This window comes from Aquarana catesbeiana, linkage group LG04, assembly GCF_042186555.1.
Source record: "Aquarana catesbeiana isolate 2022-GZ linkage group LG04, ASM4218655v1, whole genome shotgun sequence".
Classification (NCBI taxonomy): Eukaryota; Metazoa; Chordata; class Amphibia; order Anura; family Ranidae; genus Aquarana; species Aquarana catesbeiana.
The window spans coordinates 684,011,842-684,030,893 of NC_133327.1; the positions used below are offsets into that span (position 1 = coordinate 684,011,842).

At 48.5% G+C, this 19,052-nt stretch overlaps 1 protein-coding gene across 1 annotated transcript in view; it reads left to right on the top strand.

The window, feature by feature from the left end:
* Window positions 1-372: 372 nt before the first annotated feature.
* The window catches only part of LOC141141309 (kinesin-like protein KIF6), a 50,788-nt gene continuing 32,108 nt past the window's right edge, over window positions 373-19,052 (top strand). The window contains exons 1-3 of the mRNA XM_073628985.1: window positions 373-443; window positions 3,508-3,655; window positions 6,984-7,093. Coding sequence (XP_073485086.1) covers window positions 373-443; window positions 3,508-3,655; window positions 6,984-7,093 — 329 coding nt within the window. The remainder of the gene's footprint in view (window positions 444-3,507; window positions 3,656-6,983; window positions 7,094-19,052) is intronic.

Here is a 19,052-nt window from a genome sequence, read left to right on the forward strand (position 1 = left end):
ACACAGGGGGGACACTTGGAATCACTAGATGTCATGGGGTGCTTGAAGACAGGGGCACATTTGGAGTCCCTGGATGACATGGGGTGCACTGGGGGTTTCTTGGAGTCACAGGGGGACACTTGGAGTTGCTAGATGACATTGTGTGTGCTGGGGGGTGCTTAGAGACACAGGAGGACACTTGGAATCACTAGATGACATGTGGTGCACTGAGGGGTGCTGGAAGACACAGGGGCGCACTTGGAGTCCCTAGATGATGTGGGGTGCACTGGGGGGGTGCTTGGAGTCACAGGCAGACGCTTGGAGTTGCTAGATGACATTGTGTGTGCTGGGGGGGGGTGCTTAGAGACACAGGGGTGCACTTGGAGTCACTAGATGAATGGTAATGGTGTGCGCCTGGGGTGCTCGAAGACACTGGGAGACTTGAAGCCAGCAGATGACATGAAGTGCGCTGGGAGGGGGGGTTTGAGTTCGGATTCTTGGAGACACTAGGGTGCACTTGAGGTCACTAGATGAATGCTGTGCACTCTGGGGGGGGGGGGGGGGGCATGCTGGGAGACACCTGGGGGCACAGGGGAACACTTGGAGTCACTAGATGAATGGTGTGCACTGGGGGGGGGGGGGTGCTTGGGGACACTGAGACGCATATTATCATGTCACTAGACTAGCTGATATGGGGAGGGGTGCTTGGAGACACGGGGAGTGCACTTGAAAAACATTACATGACATGGGGAGCACGGGGGGGGGGGGGGGGTAGTAGACACTGGAGAGCACCCGGAGTCACTGGATGAAATGGTGACAAGTTCAAAAGCACTCAATTAAAAAAAGTAATTACAAAAATAATTTATGGAAAATAAAAAAGTTGCCAGTAACCATTTAAAAATACTTCATTCTTCGTTCTTCTTTGCTTTTCGGGGCAGTGTTGGGGTTGGTGACAGGGCCTCTTTAGGAGGAAATCCATAGATAGAAGTGTATGGTGTACAGCGCCGTCCTTCTCGTGTCGCGTCTCGTGGAGATCACAGCTGTGGCGCACTCGCTGACCCGCCGTCTCCTGTAATTTATTCCGCTGAAATATCTTTTTTTCCTCCATTTAGTTCCAGTTAATTTAAACTCAAACAAAAATATAGATCTAAAAATACCCAGAAAAAGTCAAGTGGTCTGTGATGTCACTCTCTGCGCTAGAAGAACAAACGCCTAAAATACCCCCCTCCCCCCCCCCCTCTTCTGTGACATGTGCTGCCTTGTTTCCTTTTTAAGCTACATTTATTTTCCTCCCTCCCCCCCCCCATAAAATCAAAAATTGTTAACAGGATAAAGCAGAACTCCACCCCCCCATTCAGTCCCCCCCCCTTCAGTCCCCCCTCCCCTTCAGTCCCCCCTCCCCTTCAGTCCCCCCTCCCCTTCAGTCCCCCCCCCCCTTCAGTCCCCCCCCCCTTCAGTCCCCCCTCCCCTTCAGTCCCCCCTCCCCTTCAGTCTTGCACAGTTGTAGCGGCTCCTCTCCTGGACTGAAACGGCTTCCTCTGATTTCTCCGCACACTGTGAGCTTCTCACAACATGCACAACAGCAAGTCAGATAGAGCCCCCCTGATTTCCTGGCTGGAGGATATCCAGCATCATCTAGCTCTTTCCTTCCCAGCCAATCCCATTTACTCCCAAAAACAGATTTGCTAAAACAAAAACAAAAAATCTATATATATATATCAATAGATTTATTTTGCAAATTTCAAAATAATTTTGATAAACCTGATCTTCATTTATTATTGCCTGACCTCCCACACGCTGCACACTTAGGAGCCGGGAGACATCTTGTGACAACAGGTAGTTTGACAAGTTGGCGACTACAAGGTGACCTCCAACCCTCTGCCATGGCAGCTCCTATATCTCTATCCTCAAATGTTAAAGCTGAACTCCGGGCACAAAATTTTAATTGTAATATATTCCTCAATCGCCACAAAGAATATAAATTCACTTTGTGTGCACCGGATGTTTTTACAGCCCCAGATATTACCTTGTAAAAGTAGCAGTGACATCATCACTGTGTTGTGCATAGCCTGTGCGGAGCGCAGAGCTGTGGGAGGGGCCCGTTAGACCCCACCTACTATATAAAACAACAGGAGGGGGCGGAGACAAAACCAGCCCCCCTGCACAAGGAGAGAGCAGAGCTGTGGGAGGGGCCCAGCAGGCTCCACCCACTACAAGGAGAGCTGTGGGAGGCGCCCAGCAGATTCCACCCACTATAGGCTGCCTGCAGAAACCTACAGGAGGGGGCGGAGACAAGACCAGTCCCCCTGCACAAGGAGAGAGAGCAGAGCTGTGGGAGGGGCCCATTAGACCCCACCTACTATATAAAACAACAGGAGGGGGCGGAGACAAAACCAGCCCCCCTGCACAAGGAGAGAGAGCAGAGCTGTGGGAGGGGTTCCAGCAGGCTCCACCCACTGTACAAAACTACAGGAGGGGGCGGGGACAAGACCAGTCCCCCTGCACAAGGATAGAGAGCAGAACCATGGGAGGGGCTCAGCAGACTCCACCCACTACCGGCTGAATGTAGAAAACTACAGGAGGGGCAGAGACAAGACCAGTCCCCCTACCCAAGGATAGAGAGCAGAGCCGTGGGAGGGGCCCAACAGACTCCACCCACTACCGGCTGACTGTAGAAAACTACAGGAGGGGCAGAGACAAGACTAGTCCCCCTACCCAAGGAGAGAGAGCAGAGCTGTGGGAGGGGCCCAACTGGCTCCACCCACTGTACCAAACTACAGGAGAGTGTGGAGACAAGACCAGTCACCCTGCACAGGGAGAGAAAGAGCAGAGGCCCATTAGCCCCCACCTACTATAAAAAATGACAGGAGGGGGCGGGGACAAGACCACTCACCCTGCACAAGGAGACGGGGCAGAGCTGTGGGAGGGACACAGCAGGCTCCACCCACTGTAGAAAACGACAAGAGGGGGTGAAGACAAGATCAGTCCCCCTGCACAAGGAGAGAGAGCAGAGCTGTGGGAGGGGCTCAGCAGGCTCCACCCACTACAGGCTGCCTGTAGAAAACTACATGAGGGGGCGGAGACAAGACCAGTCCCCCTACCCAAGGAGAGAGAGCAGAGCTGTGGGAGGGGTCCATTAGACCCACCTACTATAGAAAAATACAGGAGGGGGCGGAGACCAGACCGGTCCCCCTGCACAAGGAGAGAGAGCAGCAGTGGGCGGTCTTTATTACAGGAAGTCTCACACTGGATCTGCACAGATCTGGAAGAAATACACAAATCACACTGAGATTCAGGAAGAATACACACAATGGATGGATTTAGACAATATTTATTTATCTCGGAGTTCCATTGTAAAGATCGATTCCTGTCAGCAAGTAGAGCCGGAACTGTCAATACTCTCCAAGAAACGTTCCAGCTCCGCTATGATTAGAATATCTGCTCACCATACCCTAAATTCAATCCACAGATCTCGTGTTGATGTGTCATTGAGATCTCATGTTGGAATTTCTTCTTCCTCTTTTGCAGTGTCCTGACCGGCTACAATGGCACCATATTCGCCTACGGGCAGACCGGCAGCGGCAAAACCTTCACTATTACCGGAGGAGCCGAACGTTACGGTGACAGAGGAATCATCCCCAGGACCCTCTCCTATATATTCGAGGAGTTCCAGAAGGTAAAAACAGACTGTTATTAATATTGAGGGGGGGGGGGTGGGGGTGGTTATCGGTTTATTTATTTTTTTTGTAATGTATCGGACTGTATGAAATCACATACATTGGGGGAGATTTACTAAAACTGGTGCAGCTCTGCATGGCAGCCAATCAGCTTCTAACTTCAGCTTGTTCAATTAACCACTTCAATACCGGGCACTTAGACACCTTCCTGCCCAGGCGCCAATTTTCAGCTTTCAGCGCTGTCGCAATTTGAATGACAATTGCGCGGTCATGCTACACTGTACCCAAACAAATTTTTTATCATTTTGTTCCCACTTTTTGTTCTGTCTTTTTGTAGTATTTGATCACCTCTGCGGTTTTTATTTTTTGCGCAACAAATAAAAAAAGACCGAAAATTTTGAAAAAAAACAAGTTTTTCTTTGTTTCTGTTAAAACTTTTTGTAAATAAGTATGTTTTCTTCTTCAATGACGGGCACTGATATGGCTGCACTGACGGGCACTGATACGGCGGCACTGATGGGCACCGATGAGGTGGCACCGATGAGGGGGCACTGATGATGGGCACTGATAGGCGGCACTGATGGGCACTGATAGGTGGCACTGATGGGCACTGATAGGTGGCACTGGTATGCGGCACTGATGGGCACTCATAGGTGGCACGGATGGGCACTCATAGGTGGCATTGATGGGCACTCATAGGTGGCATTGATGGGCACTCGTAGGTGGCATTGATGGTTACTTATGGGTGGCACTGATAGTTGGCACAGATGGGCACTGATAGATGGGCACTGGGCACGGATGGGCACTGACAGGTGGCATGAATGGACACTGATGGGTGGCACTGATGGCATTACTTGTTTGCAGTGATGCCCCTAAGGGTGGCATTGCTGGGCATCACTGCAACATAATTGTGCCAATCAGTGCCCATTTGTGGGCATTGATTGGCACAGATTTGGCACACGTGGATGGCCATGGGGTACATACCTGGCCATCCACATGTTGCCCCTTCCCTGGTGGTCCTAGTGGCGATCCCTGGTGGTCCAGTGTGGTGATCTGCGGGGGGGCTGCGCTGATAAACAATCAGCGCAGACCCCCCCCTGCCAGGAGAGCCGCCGATCGGCTCTCCTCTACTTGCGTCTGTCAGACGCGAGTGAGGAAGAGCCGATCAACGGTTCTTCCTATTGACAGCGTGATCAGCCGTGATTGGACACGGCTGATCACGTGGTAAAGAGCCTCCGCCGGAGGCTTTTTACCAAGATCAGTGTAGCGGCGTGTCAGACTGACACACCGCTCCACTGATCGCCGCGATGCAGAGCTGCACCAGATTTTACACTCTTCAGTTTTAGTAAATGCCCCCCCCCCCCCCCCCCCGAAGATTTTCTAAAGTGTTCTACAAGAGAAATGGAAGGGTGCACACACCTAGTGCATTACCAAAGATAATTTAATAATAAAAATGTTTTATATAAAAGTGGGTACTCACAAAATGCAACTGACAAAAGGCCATAAAAACAATGCATGGACATGCACAGAACACGCGTTTCGGGGGCGCACCTTCTTCCTCAGAGCTAGGCTCAGTTTCCAAAGTGTATTGAAGTCAGTTGTACAAAAGTATAAAAGTAGATGAAAGTTCCCATCCACAGAGAGTATGAAAAGTCCTATGAATACAGATTATAACCACAAATACAGATGTAGAACAATGAGAGTCTCTTGGGGATCTCTTTATATATATGAAATAGATGGAGGCAAACCATACATTGTCTATAGTGGGTATTACACTGGACCAGGGAACGTTAAAGGATAAGTTCACTTACTCCTTTCACACCGGGGAGCGGGGCGCGTTAGTGGTTAAGCGCCGCTAGTTTTAGCGGCACTTTACCGCTGTTATAGCGGCGCTTTTAACCCCCACTAGCAGCCGAGGAAAGGGTTAAAAGCACCCGAAAAGCAATGATTTCAATGGCAGGGGCAGTTTAGGAGGGGTGTAAACAGCGCTCCCGCACCGCCCCAAAGATGCTGCTTGCAGGACTTTTTTTCCCGTCCTACAAGCGCACCGCCCTCAGTGTGAAAACACTCGGACTTTCACATTGGGGAGGCTTGAGAGGCACTTTTCAGGTGCTTTACAGGCGCTTTTTTTAGCGTTAAAACGCCTGAAAAGCGTCCCAGTGTAAAAGTAGCCTGAGGCTACTTTCACACTGAGGCGCTTTACAGGCACTATAGCGATAAAAATAGCGCTTCTCCTCTCACTCCAGTGTGAAAGCCCATGTGCTTTCACACTGGGGCGCTGCGCTGACAGGATGCTCAAAAAAGTCAGGCAAGAAGCAGCTTTTAGGCGCTGTAGGAGTGGTGTTAACAGCGCTCCTAAAGCGGCCCTGCCCATTGAAATCAATGGGCAGCACCACCCAAGTGGGCGCTTTTAACTCTTTCGCTGGCAGCCGAAAAGTGCTGCAAAAACGACGGTAAAGTGGTGCTTTACCGCCGACACCCGCCCACCCCAGTGTGAAAGTGCCCTTAAAGTGATTGTAAAGTCTCGTTGTTTTAAAAAAAAAAATAAAAATAACAAAAATGTTATACTTGCCTGCACTGTTGCAGTTGGTTTTGCACAGAGCAGCCCCGATCCTCCTCTTCCCGGGTCCCTCTTTGGCTCTCCTGGCCCCTCCCTCCTGTAGAGTGCCCCCCACAGTAAGCAGCTTGCTATGGGGGCATCCGAGCCGCGTCACAGCTCCCTGTGTCCATTCAGACACGGGGCCCCGATAAGTCCCCACCCCCTCTCTCTCCTCATTGGTTGACTGAATTTGATTGACAGCATTGGCAGCCAATGTTGCCGCTGCTGTGCCTCAGCCAATCAGGAGGGAGACTCTCAGGATGGCCGAGGGACTTGTGGACATCGCTGGATAGAGATGGGGCTCAGGTAAGTATTAGGGGGGCTGGGGGGGGGGGGAGGGCTGCTGTACACAGAAGGATCTTTATCTTAATGCATAGAATGCACCTTCTACCTTTTACATTCACTTTAACCATTTCCCACCCGCAATGTAATACAATGTGGTGAGTGTAGGCAAAGTAGCATACCCTTCCGGATTTGGGGCGCACACCTGCACCCGCTATGATTGTATACAGTGGGAGTCTGCCAGCAAATCCCGCCCAATGATTCAGGGCCAGGACCTGCTGATCGCCTGTGTCCAATCACAGCACAGAGCTCAGTGTTGACAAAAACACAGGGCTCTGTACAGAGGGAACGATCTCTCTGTTTCTCATCCCTGCAAAGCAGTATTGGAACATTTCTCTACAGATCTTACTCTCCGGCTCCTCACTGTATCCTCTTCCTCCAATCAGGACAGCAGTAAAGTGTACACCCTCCACATCTCCTACCTGGAGATCTACAACGAGTGCGGCTACGATCTGCTCGACCCCAGACACGAGGCCTCCAAGCTGGAAGATCTCCCGTAAGTCTCCACAATCTTCTTCATAATTATTAAACTTTAGGCAGCTGACTTCCGGGTGTCGATCACTGGCCGCTGTCATTGGGTGGGCCAAGATGATGTCACTCCCGTGTATGTGCAGGAGTTCCGTCAGCTTTGGCAAAGCATGTCTCTTCTGTATTAGAAATCCTGCCTCTTCACCCATTTTTATGTAATGGCATAAAGTTCCAGTTTAAGGCTGAACTCCGGGCACACAAATTTTCATTTAAATCGATTCCTCAAAGAATATTGATCAACTTTTGTGTTTCAAATGCCTTTTCAAACCAAGATATTGCCGTGTAAAAGTAGCAGTGACATCATCGTGCTGTACATAGATGGTGCAGAGAGCTGAGCCATGATTGGACAGTGTGATGCTCACAGTGCCGTGATTGGACAGTGGAGAGCTCACAGTGCCATGAGTGGACAGGGTGATGCTGACAGTGCTGTGATTAGATGATTTGGTGTTAACCGATCTATGATTGGACAGTTTGCGCTGATCGCGCCCATGATTGGATGATTTGGTGGTGACAGTGCCATGATTGGATGATCTAGTGGTGACAGTGCCATGATTGGATGATCTAGTGGTGACAGTGCCATGATTGGATGATTTGGTGTTGACAGTGCCGTGTTTGGATGATTTGGTGGTGACAGTGCCCTGATTGGATGATTTGGTGGTGACAGTGCCCTGATTGGATGATTTGGTGGTGACAGTGCCCTGATTGGGTGATTTGGTGGTGACAGTGCCATGATTGGATGATCTAGTGGTGACAGTGCCCTGATTGGATGATTTGGTGCTGACAGTGCCATGATTGGTTGATTTGGTGGGGACAGTGCCATGTTTTGATTTGGTGGGGACAGTGCCCTGATTGGATGATTTGGTGGTGACATAGCCTTGATTGGATGGTTTGGTGGTGACAATGCCATAATTGGATGATTTGGGGGTGACAGTGCCCTGATTGGATGATTTGGTAGTGACAGTGCCATGATTGGGTGATTTGGTGGTGACAGTGCCATGATTGGGGGTTTTGGTGGTGACCGTGCCATGATTGGGGGTTTTGGTGGTGATCGTGCCATGATTGGGGGTTTTGGTGGTGACCGTGCCATGATTGGGTGATTTGGTGGGGACAGTGCCATGATTGGGTGATTTGGTGGTGACAGTGCCATGATTGGGGGTTTTGGTGGTGACCGTGCCATAATTGGGTGATTTGGTGGTGACAGTGCCGTAATTGGATGAATCGGTTGGGACAGTGCCATAATTGGGTGATTTGGTGGGGACAGTGCCATGATTGGGGGTTTTGGTGGTGACCATGCCATTATTGGGTGATTTGGTGGGGACAGTGCCATGATTGGGGGTTTTGGTGGTGACCGTGCCATGATTGGGGGTTTTTTGGTGACCGTGCCATGATTGGGGGTTTTGGTGGTGACCGTGCCATGATTGGGGGTTTTGGTGGTGACCGTGCCATGATTGGGTGATTTGGTGGGGACAGTGCCATGATTGGGTGATTTGGTGGGGACAGTGCCATGATTGGGGGTTTTGGTGGTGACTGTGCCATAATTGGGTGATTTGGTGGTGACAGTGCCGTGATTGGATGAATCGGTTGGGACAGTGCCATAATTGGGTGATTTGGTGGGGACAGTGCCATGATTAGGGGTTTTGGTGGTGACCATGCCATGATTGGGTGATTTGGTGGGGACAGTGCCATGATTGGGGGTTTTGGTGGTGACCGTGCCATGATTGGGGGTTTTGGTGGTGACCGTGCCATGATTGGGGGTTTTGGTGCTGACCGTGCCATGATTGGGTGATTTGGTGGGGACAGTGCCATGATTGGGGGTTTTGGTGGTGACCGTGCCATGATTGGGGGTTTTTTGGTGACCGTGCCATGATTGGGGGTTTTGGTGGTGACCGTGCCATGATTGGGGGTTTTGGTGGTGACCGTGCCATGATTGGGTGATTTGGTGGGGACAGTGCCATGATTGGGTGATTTGGTGGGGACAGTGCCATGATTGGGGGTTTTGGTGGTGACTGTGCCATAATTGGGTGATTTGGTGGTGACAGTGCCGTGATTGGATGAATCGGTTGGGACAGTGCCATAATTGGGTGATTTGGTGGGGACAGTGCCATGATTGGGGGTTTTGGTGGTGACCATGCCATGATTGGGTGATTTGGTGGGGACAGTGCCATGATTGGGTGATTTGGTGGTGACAGTGCCATGATTGGGGGTTTTGGTGGTGACAGTGCCGTGATTGGATGAATCGGTTGGGACAGTCCCATAATTGGGTGATTTGGTGGTGACCGTGCCATGATTGGGTGATTTGGTGGGGACCGTGCCATAATTGGGTGATTTGGTGGTGACAGTGCCGTGATTGGATGAATCGGTTGGGACAGTCCCATAATTGGGTGATTTGGTGGTGACCGTGCCATGATTGGGTGATTTGGTGGGGACCATGCCATGATTGGGTGATTTGGTGGTGACAGTGCCATGATTGGGGGTTTTGGTGGTGACCGTGCCATGATTGGATGATTTGGTGGTGACTGTGCCATGATTGGATGATTTGGTGGTGGAGCAGATCTTTTTTTTCCAGATTCTATCCACAGCTCAGGGAGCCGGCCCACCATTCTAGTCCCTTGATATACAGTAGCAGTGACTGCATTATTATATTCCATATCCTGTCCTCGCAGCGCCTCATAAATCCCGCGATCAGAGGAAATTCAGCAGTGTTTAGTGACGGAGATTCCCCACTGGAGTTTATCGTCTCCAGTAATGAGAATTGCAGGCGGTGCGCTCATTACGGCGAGCTGAATAAGCTCCTACAGAGAGCGCGGCCATTGAGAATAGCGGCGGATAACCGAATAAAAAGAAAACACTCATTACTTTTCACATGGCTGTCATATGGAATCAGCCGTCAGAGCCGCCTGTGAGCGCGGAAAACCACAAAATATAGCGCACCGTGCATGAACGTTCACCGAAGTCACATCACTGCATGATAAACCAGGACAGCTATTGGTTCTCCGACGCCCATGGAGAACCACTCTGTCCAGAGGAGCTTACACTCTAATAAACAACAACCCCCCCGCCCCCGGCCACAGTCGCTCACCTTCACATGAAGGCGCTTTCTAATTCACATCACTATACCTTTCATCCCTTCCCAAATAATAATGTTATGGAGCACCGAGTCCTACTGTATACCTGGATATGTCTTTCTGCATTTTTCATCACCCACCTTTCTGAATCCCAATTTCCTTATTATTTACTGGAAGATGTTATTTATTTATTTTATATAGCTCTGACATATACCACAGTGCTATACAAAGAACAGTGAGCCAGTCATATCAGTCTCTGTACCAGAGGAGCTTACACTCTAATGTCCCCTCACAGTCACACACTATTCTTATAATACATTTATATAGTTCTGACATATACCGCAGTGCTGTACAGAGAACGCTGAGCCAGTCACATCAGTCTCTTTACCAGAGGAGCTTACATTCTAATGTCCCCCCCCCCCAGTCACACACTATTAATAATAATAATAATAATAATATTATTATTCTACCTTTATATAGCTCTGACATATACCGCAGTGCTGTACAGAGATCACTGAGCCAGTCATATCAGTCTCTGTTACAGAGGAGCTTACACTCTAATGTCCCCCCCCCCCCCCACAGTCACACACTAGTGTTATTATTTTTATTATTATTATTATACATTTATATAGCTCTGACATATACCGCAGTGCTGTACAGAGAACGCTGAGCCAGTCACATCAGTCTCTTTACCAGAGGAGCTTACACTCTAATGCCCCCCCCCCCCAGTCACACACTATTATTATTATACAAATTTATAACTCTGACATATTCTGTAGTGCAGTACAGTGATCAATGAGCCAGTAACATCAGACCTTGAACCAGGAGAGCTTACGCTCTAATGTCCCCTCCCCACTGTCACACACTATTATTATTAATATTATACATTTATATAGCTCTGACATATACCACAGTGCTGTACAGAGAACACTGAGCCAGTCACATCTGTCTCTGTACCAGAGGAGCTTACACTCTAATGCTCTGGGTGTCTTTTTTCACATGGGGTATTTAGTAGACATGGAATGTATCCAGGGGGGCGTCTATACAGCGTCCAGCGGTAGCACGCACCCAGGTCTTTATAAAGCACAGCCGGTCTGTGAGATGAAATCTGCCTCCACAAGTATCCTGTTACTGGTAATAATGTGGAGAGTGTAGAAAATTACAGACAGAGCCATCTCGTCCTATATTTATCAGCACTTTCTGAAAACGTATTTTTTCCACTATGACACACTCTGTTTTAAAAGCAGCAGACAGCAGTTATTGCAAAGTCTCTAATCGTCCCATTATAGAAATTGTATGTATTTATTGGCCCATCGGGGGGGCCGTCGTCACACTATACTAGCAAACCCATCAATTCATCATTCCATTGGATAGAACATTGCCCTCGCTATGTCCACCTGGGGGATGCTGCAGACACTTCACTGCTGGATAACGCTGGTGATATGAAGAAACCATTTTAAAGTGGACCTGCCATTAGAGTGGACAAAAAAAACTGATGCAGGGCTAATATAGCCACTGTGACAGTGCGAGCCCCTGCCACTGTGATAATAAAAGAGAAAATCACAGGATTCACATTAAGGCAATTGTTTCTGAGCAGAGAAAGCTGTGGTTTTGCCTTTTTCTGAATTTTGTAAACTTGGATTGGGGCCTGAAGCTTGAAGGTTCCCAAATGTCTTGGGTGGGATGGAACTTTCAACACTGTTTCCAGATTTTACTGGGTGCCTGCAGCCTGCATGACTTCTCAGGTGTGCATGGTCATATACTCAACTCTGAGGAGGTCTCAACCAGGGGTCAGAGGTGCCCCAGCCAAGAGTCAAGAGACAGGAGGTCTCAACCAGGGGTCAGAGGTGCCCCAACCAAGAGTCAAGAGACAGGAGGTCTCAACCAGGGGTCGGAGGTGCCCCAGCCAAGAGTCAAGAGACAGGAGGTCTCAACCAGGGGTCGGAGGTGCCCCAGCCAAGAGTCAAGAGACAGGAGGTCTCAACCAGGGGTCAATGGTGCCCCAGCCAAGAGTCAAGAGACAGGAGGTCTCAACCAGGGGTCGGAGGTGCCCCAACCAAGAGTCAAGAGACAGGCGGTCTCAACCAGGGGTCAGGGGTGCCCCAACCAAGAGTCAAGAGACAGGAGGTCTCAACCAGGGGTTAGAGGTACCCCAGCCAAGAGTCAAGAGACAGGAGATCTCAACCAGGGGTCAGAGGTGCCCCAGCCAAGAGTCAAGAGACAGGAGGTCTCAACCAGGGGTCAGAGGCGCACCAGTTAGGAGACAGGAGGTCTCGTCCAAGGAGTTAAGTGGGCTGCTATCACAATGTCAGGGGAACCCCTGTCCAGAGGCCAGGAGTGGGCTGTGTAGCAGGGTGCTGCAACTAAAGGCTAAGATAGTGTCCAGATTTTATTGGGTGCCTGCAGCCTGTGTGAGTTTGCAGGGTCATCATATACTGAAGCCTTATGATAGCTCAGGGCTCCTATTTTGTAGACAACTCCCATATTGGAGACAGGAGGTCTAACCCAGGGGTGAGAAGAGCCCCAGCCAGGAGCCAAGAGACAGAAGATCTCACCCTGGGGTCAGAGGTGACCTAGTCAGGAGATAGGAGGTCTCACCAGGGATCAGAGGTACCCCAGCCAGGAGACAGGAGGTCTCGTCCCAGGAGTCAGGTGGGCTCCTATCAGGGTGTCAGGAGAACGTGTGATACCAAAGTGCAGCGCTACAAATAAATATATACCCCAGGTGTAAACTGAGAAATAAAAGAACATGCACAACAGCAACAACAATTGTGCTAGAATGCATAAAGTGCTAATAACAAAAACATTGGAAGTTGTATATGAGATGTGCCCTAACTATACATCCAGTGCAATTGATAATGGCGTAAATCGAGTGACACCAAGTACTCAGGTGACACCTTGAGAGCAAAGTGGTGAAATAAAATCACATATAAACAAAATACTAAAATTAAGTTTTGTATCAGTGAATGAATAAATCAACCTTAACACATAGTGACACAATATAAAGTCCATCAATGGTGAATGTCACGATGTAATCCTCTTGGAATAGCCCATGGTGACATGAGTATCAGATGTTGATAGATCTCAAAAACAAAACTGGTAATATTTCAGTGTTCCCAAAACACCCAGGACTGTGCTTCCACCACCTGGGAGAGGGGAAGGTACTCTTACCATAAGACGTGGACACACACGCCAGCGGCGGTGGGTCAAACAGGCATAGATGGAAACCCGGATCTCGGGCCACAATCTCCAATGGTTGGAAGGGCACGAACGCACACTCACAGCAATGGACAGGCAAAACCGGAAACGGGAACACAACCACAATCTCCTGATCTGTGCAATATCTTTAAGTATTTCCTCCATCAATGGAAAAATGATGATCATAAAAGAAAAAAGGAAGCTTCCACATGGCGTAGATCAAACAATGTATGGATTTATTAATAAAAAAGTACAAACATCATTCAGGATGCGTACAATGAAATGTGATCACAAAAGACTCATAAAACAGGCACAGTGTGTGGAGCTCAGCAGGCAATAACCCGACGTGTTTCATCCTATGGGACTTCAACTGGGGTATAAGCCTAAGGGGAACCCCTATCCAGAGGCCAGGAGTGGGCCATGCAGCAGGGCTCTGCAACTAAAGACTAAGAGAGCCAAGTCAACCAGAGGAGCTGGGCAACAATCAGAGGGACTGGTAAGAAGAGCATCAGTGCTGCTGACAAGGGAGTCAGGTGGCTTGGCATAGCAGGTAGGGATCAAGCAGAAGTGTAGTCCGTAAACAAGCCAAAGGTTGCTAACAAGTGGTGGCAGGTTGGGATCAAGCAGGAACTTAGTCCAGGAACAAACCAAAGGTCGGTAACGAGTGGTAGTGGAGATACGGACTGAAGCAGTAGGAACATCAATGAGATGTTGGCTGGAGAGAGCTTAATAATCTGGCAAACAGGAAGTGCAAAGGCATGGCTTAAATAGAAAGTTCATGGGAGGAGCAAAGAGTTCAAGGTTCACCAGAAACAAAGTTCAAGGCAAGGTTGTCCAAAGATTTGTCCAGGGAGCTGTCCAGTATCTCAGCAAGAAGAGATACTGCCAGACACAACAGAGGTTGCAGGTTCAGATATGGGTCCTGACACTAGCGGTGCAGGTGACCACAGTGATACATGCACTACTGAAGGCACAGGTCTCGTTTACACAGGTGGCTTTACCACCCCCAAACTGTCAAGCCCCAAGTAAAGCACCTGTTGACCATGTAATGCATGTATGAGGGGCAGGAAAGGTGGTCTTTAACGCCCAGCTGCCACCAGGGCTGCTGTTAGAAATTACGGGCCCCATACAGCCTACCTGACAGAGCCCCCCCGGCCGAAAGGGACTGAGAACATAGATTTACCAGTCCCTTTCTCTGCAGCCTCAGCAGTACAGATGAATGAATAGAAAACTCTCAAAGGCTTCCTGCTCATTCACAAACTGAAGCATAGTAACCACTGTTTACTGTGCTTCACTGATGAATGGACACAGGAGTGATTGGAACTAATTACTGCGTTCATTCAGAAAAGGAAGGGACCAGTAAACTACATATTTATCAGCCCCCTCCCCCGCTCTCCATCCTAAATCACCCTCCTGTGTACCCGCAGCAGCTGTCAGTGGGAGGGGAGGGAAGTTGGAAGCGTTGCAGAGGAAAGGGGCACACAGGGGGACCCGGACAGCAGATGGAATTGGTGCTTGTGCTAGAACCAATCCCCCTGTAGTGCAGTCGGAAGGAGAAAGAGGAGGAGAATCTGTCAGCGTTACAGGGAGACAGAAGAGGATCGGTGTTTGCAGTAAGACAGTACAGCTGGCCCTCCTGCTCAGCAGGTGCCCGGGCCCCCTTTTGAACTGATGGGGCCCAGTACAGAAGGGCTGGCTGTACTGCCTTATCAGCGCCCCCTGGCTGCCACACAAGTGATTCCACGACAGGATGAGCTTGTGTGCTGAGAGAGCGCTTACTGCACACTTACCGAGTCCTTATCTACAGCTTGAAGGAGAGAACATCGCTCGATGCTCCTATCAACACAATCATTGTTGATGGGGGGGAATCTCTCCTGCAGAGTTTTTGTATTCTGACAGCAGGAGGTCTCCCCAACGTCAGAATACAATGTTCACTGCTGGTAGCTATAGCATTGAAAAAAACCCGACAGGCTGGTTATCGGTCAACTTCAGTACAACCAGCCTGCCCATAGATGGATCCATATTCATCTGGTTCTTGCTGAAACTGCCATACTTCAATCCATGTATGGCCAGCCTAAGAGTCTTTATAACATTCTGGATTGTTTTGTGTAATTTCCATCCTTTTGTATTCTGGAAACAATCAGTACGGTCAGTACGTTCGCCCATGTAGTGTTTATCGTCTGCGCTCTCGATAACAGCTGTGTCTGTGGAAGCCTCAAACCCCAGCGCTCAGCCGAACGTATATTTATGAGATAAAGCAACACCAACCACCTGCTGTAAATACATCCATCTGCCTCCAGGCGAGATACAGATTCGGCAGTTTTTTCAGATTGCTCCTTCGATCGATTCCCACCGTACGAACTTAAAAATAGAGGAAATTACTAGCTGCCATCTCACTTGGCAGAATCATTGTTTATGTAGAAACCTGATATCTATCTGGAAGAGCCGGGCTACAGAACAGATGTAATGACCACAGATATTTTCAGCACTCAAACGCATGATATGTGAGGACAGAAGGAAGTTTGCGCCAGCAATAATAATGTCCGCCAGGGGTTCACCGATCTGTACTGCTAGGAAGTGGTAGTAGCCATTTTATTGTGCAGTTACATTGTGGTCAATGGGAAACTGTAGCCAGGCTGCGGGCATTCAAGTAGTTACACATACAGTGGGGCAAAAAAGTATTTAGTCAGCCACCAAGTTCTGCCACTTGAAAAGATGAGAGGCCTGTAATTGTCATCATAGGTATACTTCAACTATGAGAGACAAAATGTGGAAACAAATCCAGACAATCACATTGTCTGATTTTTGAAAGAATTTATTTGCAAATTATGGTGGAAAATAAGTATTTGGTGAATATCAAAAGTTCATCTCAATACTTTGTTATATATCCTTTGTTGGCAATGACAGAGGTCAAACGTTTTCTGTAAGTCTTCACAAGGTTGTCACACACTGTTGCTGGTATGTTGGCCCATTCCTCCATGCAGATCTCCTCTAGAGCAGTGATGTTTTGGGGCTGTCGCTGGGCAACACGGACTTTCAACTCCCTCCAAAGGTTTTCTATGGGGTTGAGATCTGGAGACTGGCTAGGCCACTCCAGGACCTTGAAATGCTTCTTATGAAGCCACTCTTTCGTTTCCACGGGCGGTGTGTTTGGGATCATTGTCATGCTGACTCAGCCACGTTTCATCTTCAATGCCCTTGCTGATGGGAGGAGGTTTGCACTCAAAATCTCACGATACATGGCCCCATTCATTCTTTCATGTACACGGATCAGTCGTCCTGTTCCCTTTGCAGAGAAACAGCCCCAAAGCATGATGTTGCCACCCCCATGCTTCACAGTAGGTATGGTGTTCTTTGGTTGCAACTCAGCATTCTCTCTCCTCCAAACACGACGAGTTGTGTTTCTACCAAACAGTTCTACTTTGGTTTCATCTGACCATATGACATTCTCCCAATCCTCTTCTGGATCATCCAAATGCTCTCTAGCAAACCTCAGATGGGCCCGGACATGTACTGGCCTAAGCAGGGGGACACGTCTGGCACTGCAGGATCTGAGTCCCTGGCGGCGTAGTGTGTTACTGATGGTAACCTTTGTTATGTTGGTCCCAGCTCTCTGCAGGTCATTCACTAGGTCCCCCCGTGTGGTTCTGGGATTTTTGCTCACCGTTCTTGTGATCATTTAGACCCCACGGGGTGAGATCTTGCGTGGAGCCCCAGATCGAGGGAGATTATCAGTGGTCTTGTATGTCTTCCATTTTCTAATTATTGCTCCCACCGGTGATTTCTTCACACCAAGCTGCTTGCCTATTGCAGATTCAGTCATCCCAGCCTGGTGCAGGTCTACAATTTTTGTTTCTGGTGTCCTTCGACAGCTCTTTGGTCTTCACCATAGTGGAGTTTGGAGTGTGACTGTTTGAGGTTGTGGACAGGTGTCTTTTATACTGATAACAAGTTCAAACAGGTGCCATTAATACAGGTAATGAGTGGAGGACAGAGGAGCCTCTTAAAGAAGAAGATACAGGTCTGTGAGAGCCAGAAATCTTGATTGTTTGTAGGTGACCAAATACTTATTTTCCACCATAATTTGCAAATAAATTCTTTCAAAAATCAGACAATGTGATTGGATTTGTTTCCACATTTTGTCTCTCATAGTTGAGGTATACCTATGATGACAATTACAGGCTTGTCTCATCTTTTTAAGTGGGAGAACTTGTACAATTGGTAGCTGACTAAATACTTTTTTTGCCCCACTGTATATTATGTAAAGTAGATATAAACCCTAAATAAATATTTTTGCTTTTTTTTACATTTTGATCTTACCTTTTTTCCTCCTTTATTACATCTCAGTACCAGGAATGTGCGGTGAGATGAGTGGCTAGTATCAGAGCCAGATACACACAGGTTACATACCTGGCAAAACGTTAGAGCGAGAGCGATAATTCTAGCACAAGATCTCCTCTGTAACTCTAAACTGGTAACATGTAAAAATTATTAAAGCGTCAGCTATGGAGGTTTTTAAGTACCGAAGTTTGGCGCCATTCTTTTAGACACTCCCCTTCTATCTCCTCTTCTATGACACTGCAGTGAGAGGCATGCCTCCACTGCAGCATTTTTATTGGACAGCTTGTTCCAATGGTGATTTAGCATTGGTCCAAGGCTCCAAGCTGTCCATTGAGCTCAGTGCTTCTGACAAGAAGTGAGGAGAGGCACTGTGAGCTCATCCTCTCAATCTGCTGCAAAGAGAATGTGCCAGCTTGTGTTTTTACCGGCTGCTCTGTATGTAGCTTCTGACAGGCTGCACAAGGAGTCCCGTATCTCCGGAAGTATAGGTGGCAGGAGCCCCAAATTGGCAGGAGCCCCAAATTTTGACCAGGGGTGGGGTAGGACTTCAGCTCAAAGCTTGAGCGTTTTTTTTTTTTTTTTTTTAATGTTCATGGCAGGTGAGGCTCTGCCTCCCCTGCCTCCCCTGACTGCACGTCCCTGCTCAGTACCGCTGATTACCTGCAGCCACTTCCTGTCTAAAGTCATGGCTGCATGGCATCTATCAGGGTAAGTGTCCTGATAGTGACAACAGTAGACCAAGCCTGTGTCATGTGTGTTAGAATGGCCACTTGTAGTCACCATTAGAAGCCCATATGACAGGATGACAACACAAGAGCACAGTTGGAAGACAGGGACAGAGCATTGTCAACTTATAGCAGGACGTGCCTGAACAAGGGGATTCACTCCAGTGATAAAACAATAATTCTCCCGCTCTACAAGACTCTGGTCTGGCCGCACCTGGAATATGCTATCCAGTTTTGGGCACCAGTCCTCAGGAAGGATGTACTGGAACTGGAGAGAGTCCAGAGAAGGGCAACAAAACTAATAGGGACTAGAGGATCTCACCTATGGGGAAAGACTGCATTGAACTTATTCTCTCTGGAGAAAAGACGCTTGAGAGGGGATATGATTTCAATGTACAAATACCGTGCTGGTGACCCCACAATAGGGAGAAAACTTTTCAGTGAAAGGGAATTTAATAAGACACATGGCCATTCACTAAAATTAGAAGAAAAGAGGTTTAACCTTAAACTGCGTAGAGGGTTTTTTACTGTCAGAGCGGATAGGATGTGGAATTCTCTTCCTCAAACAGTGATATCAGCAGGGAGCATCGATAATTAA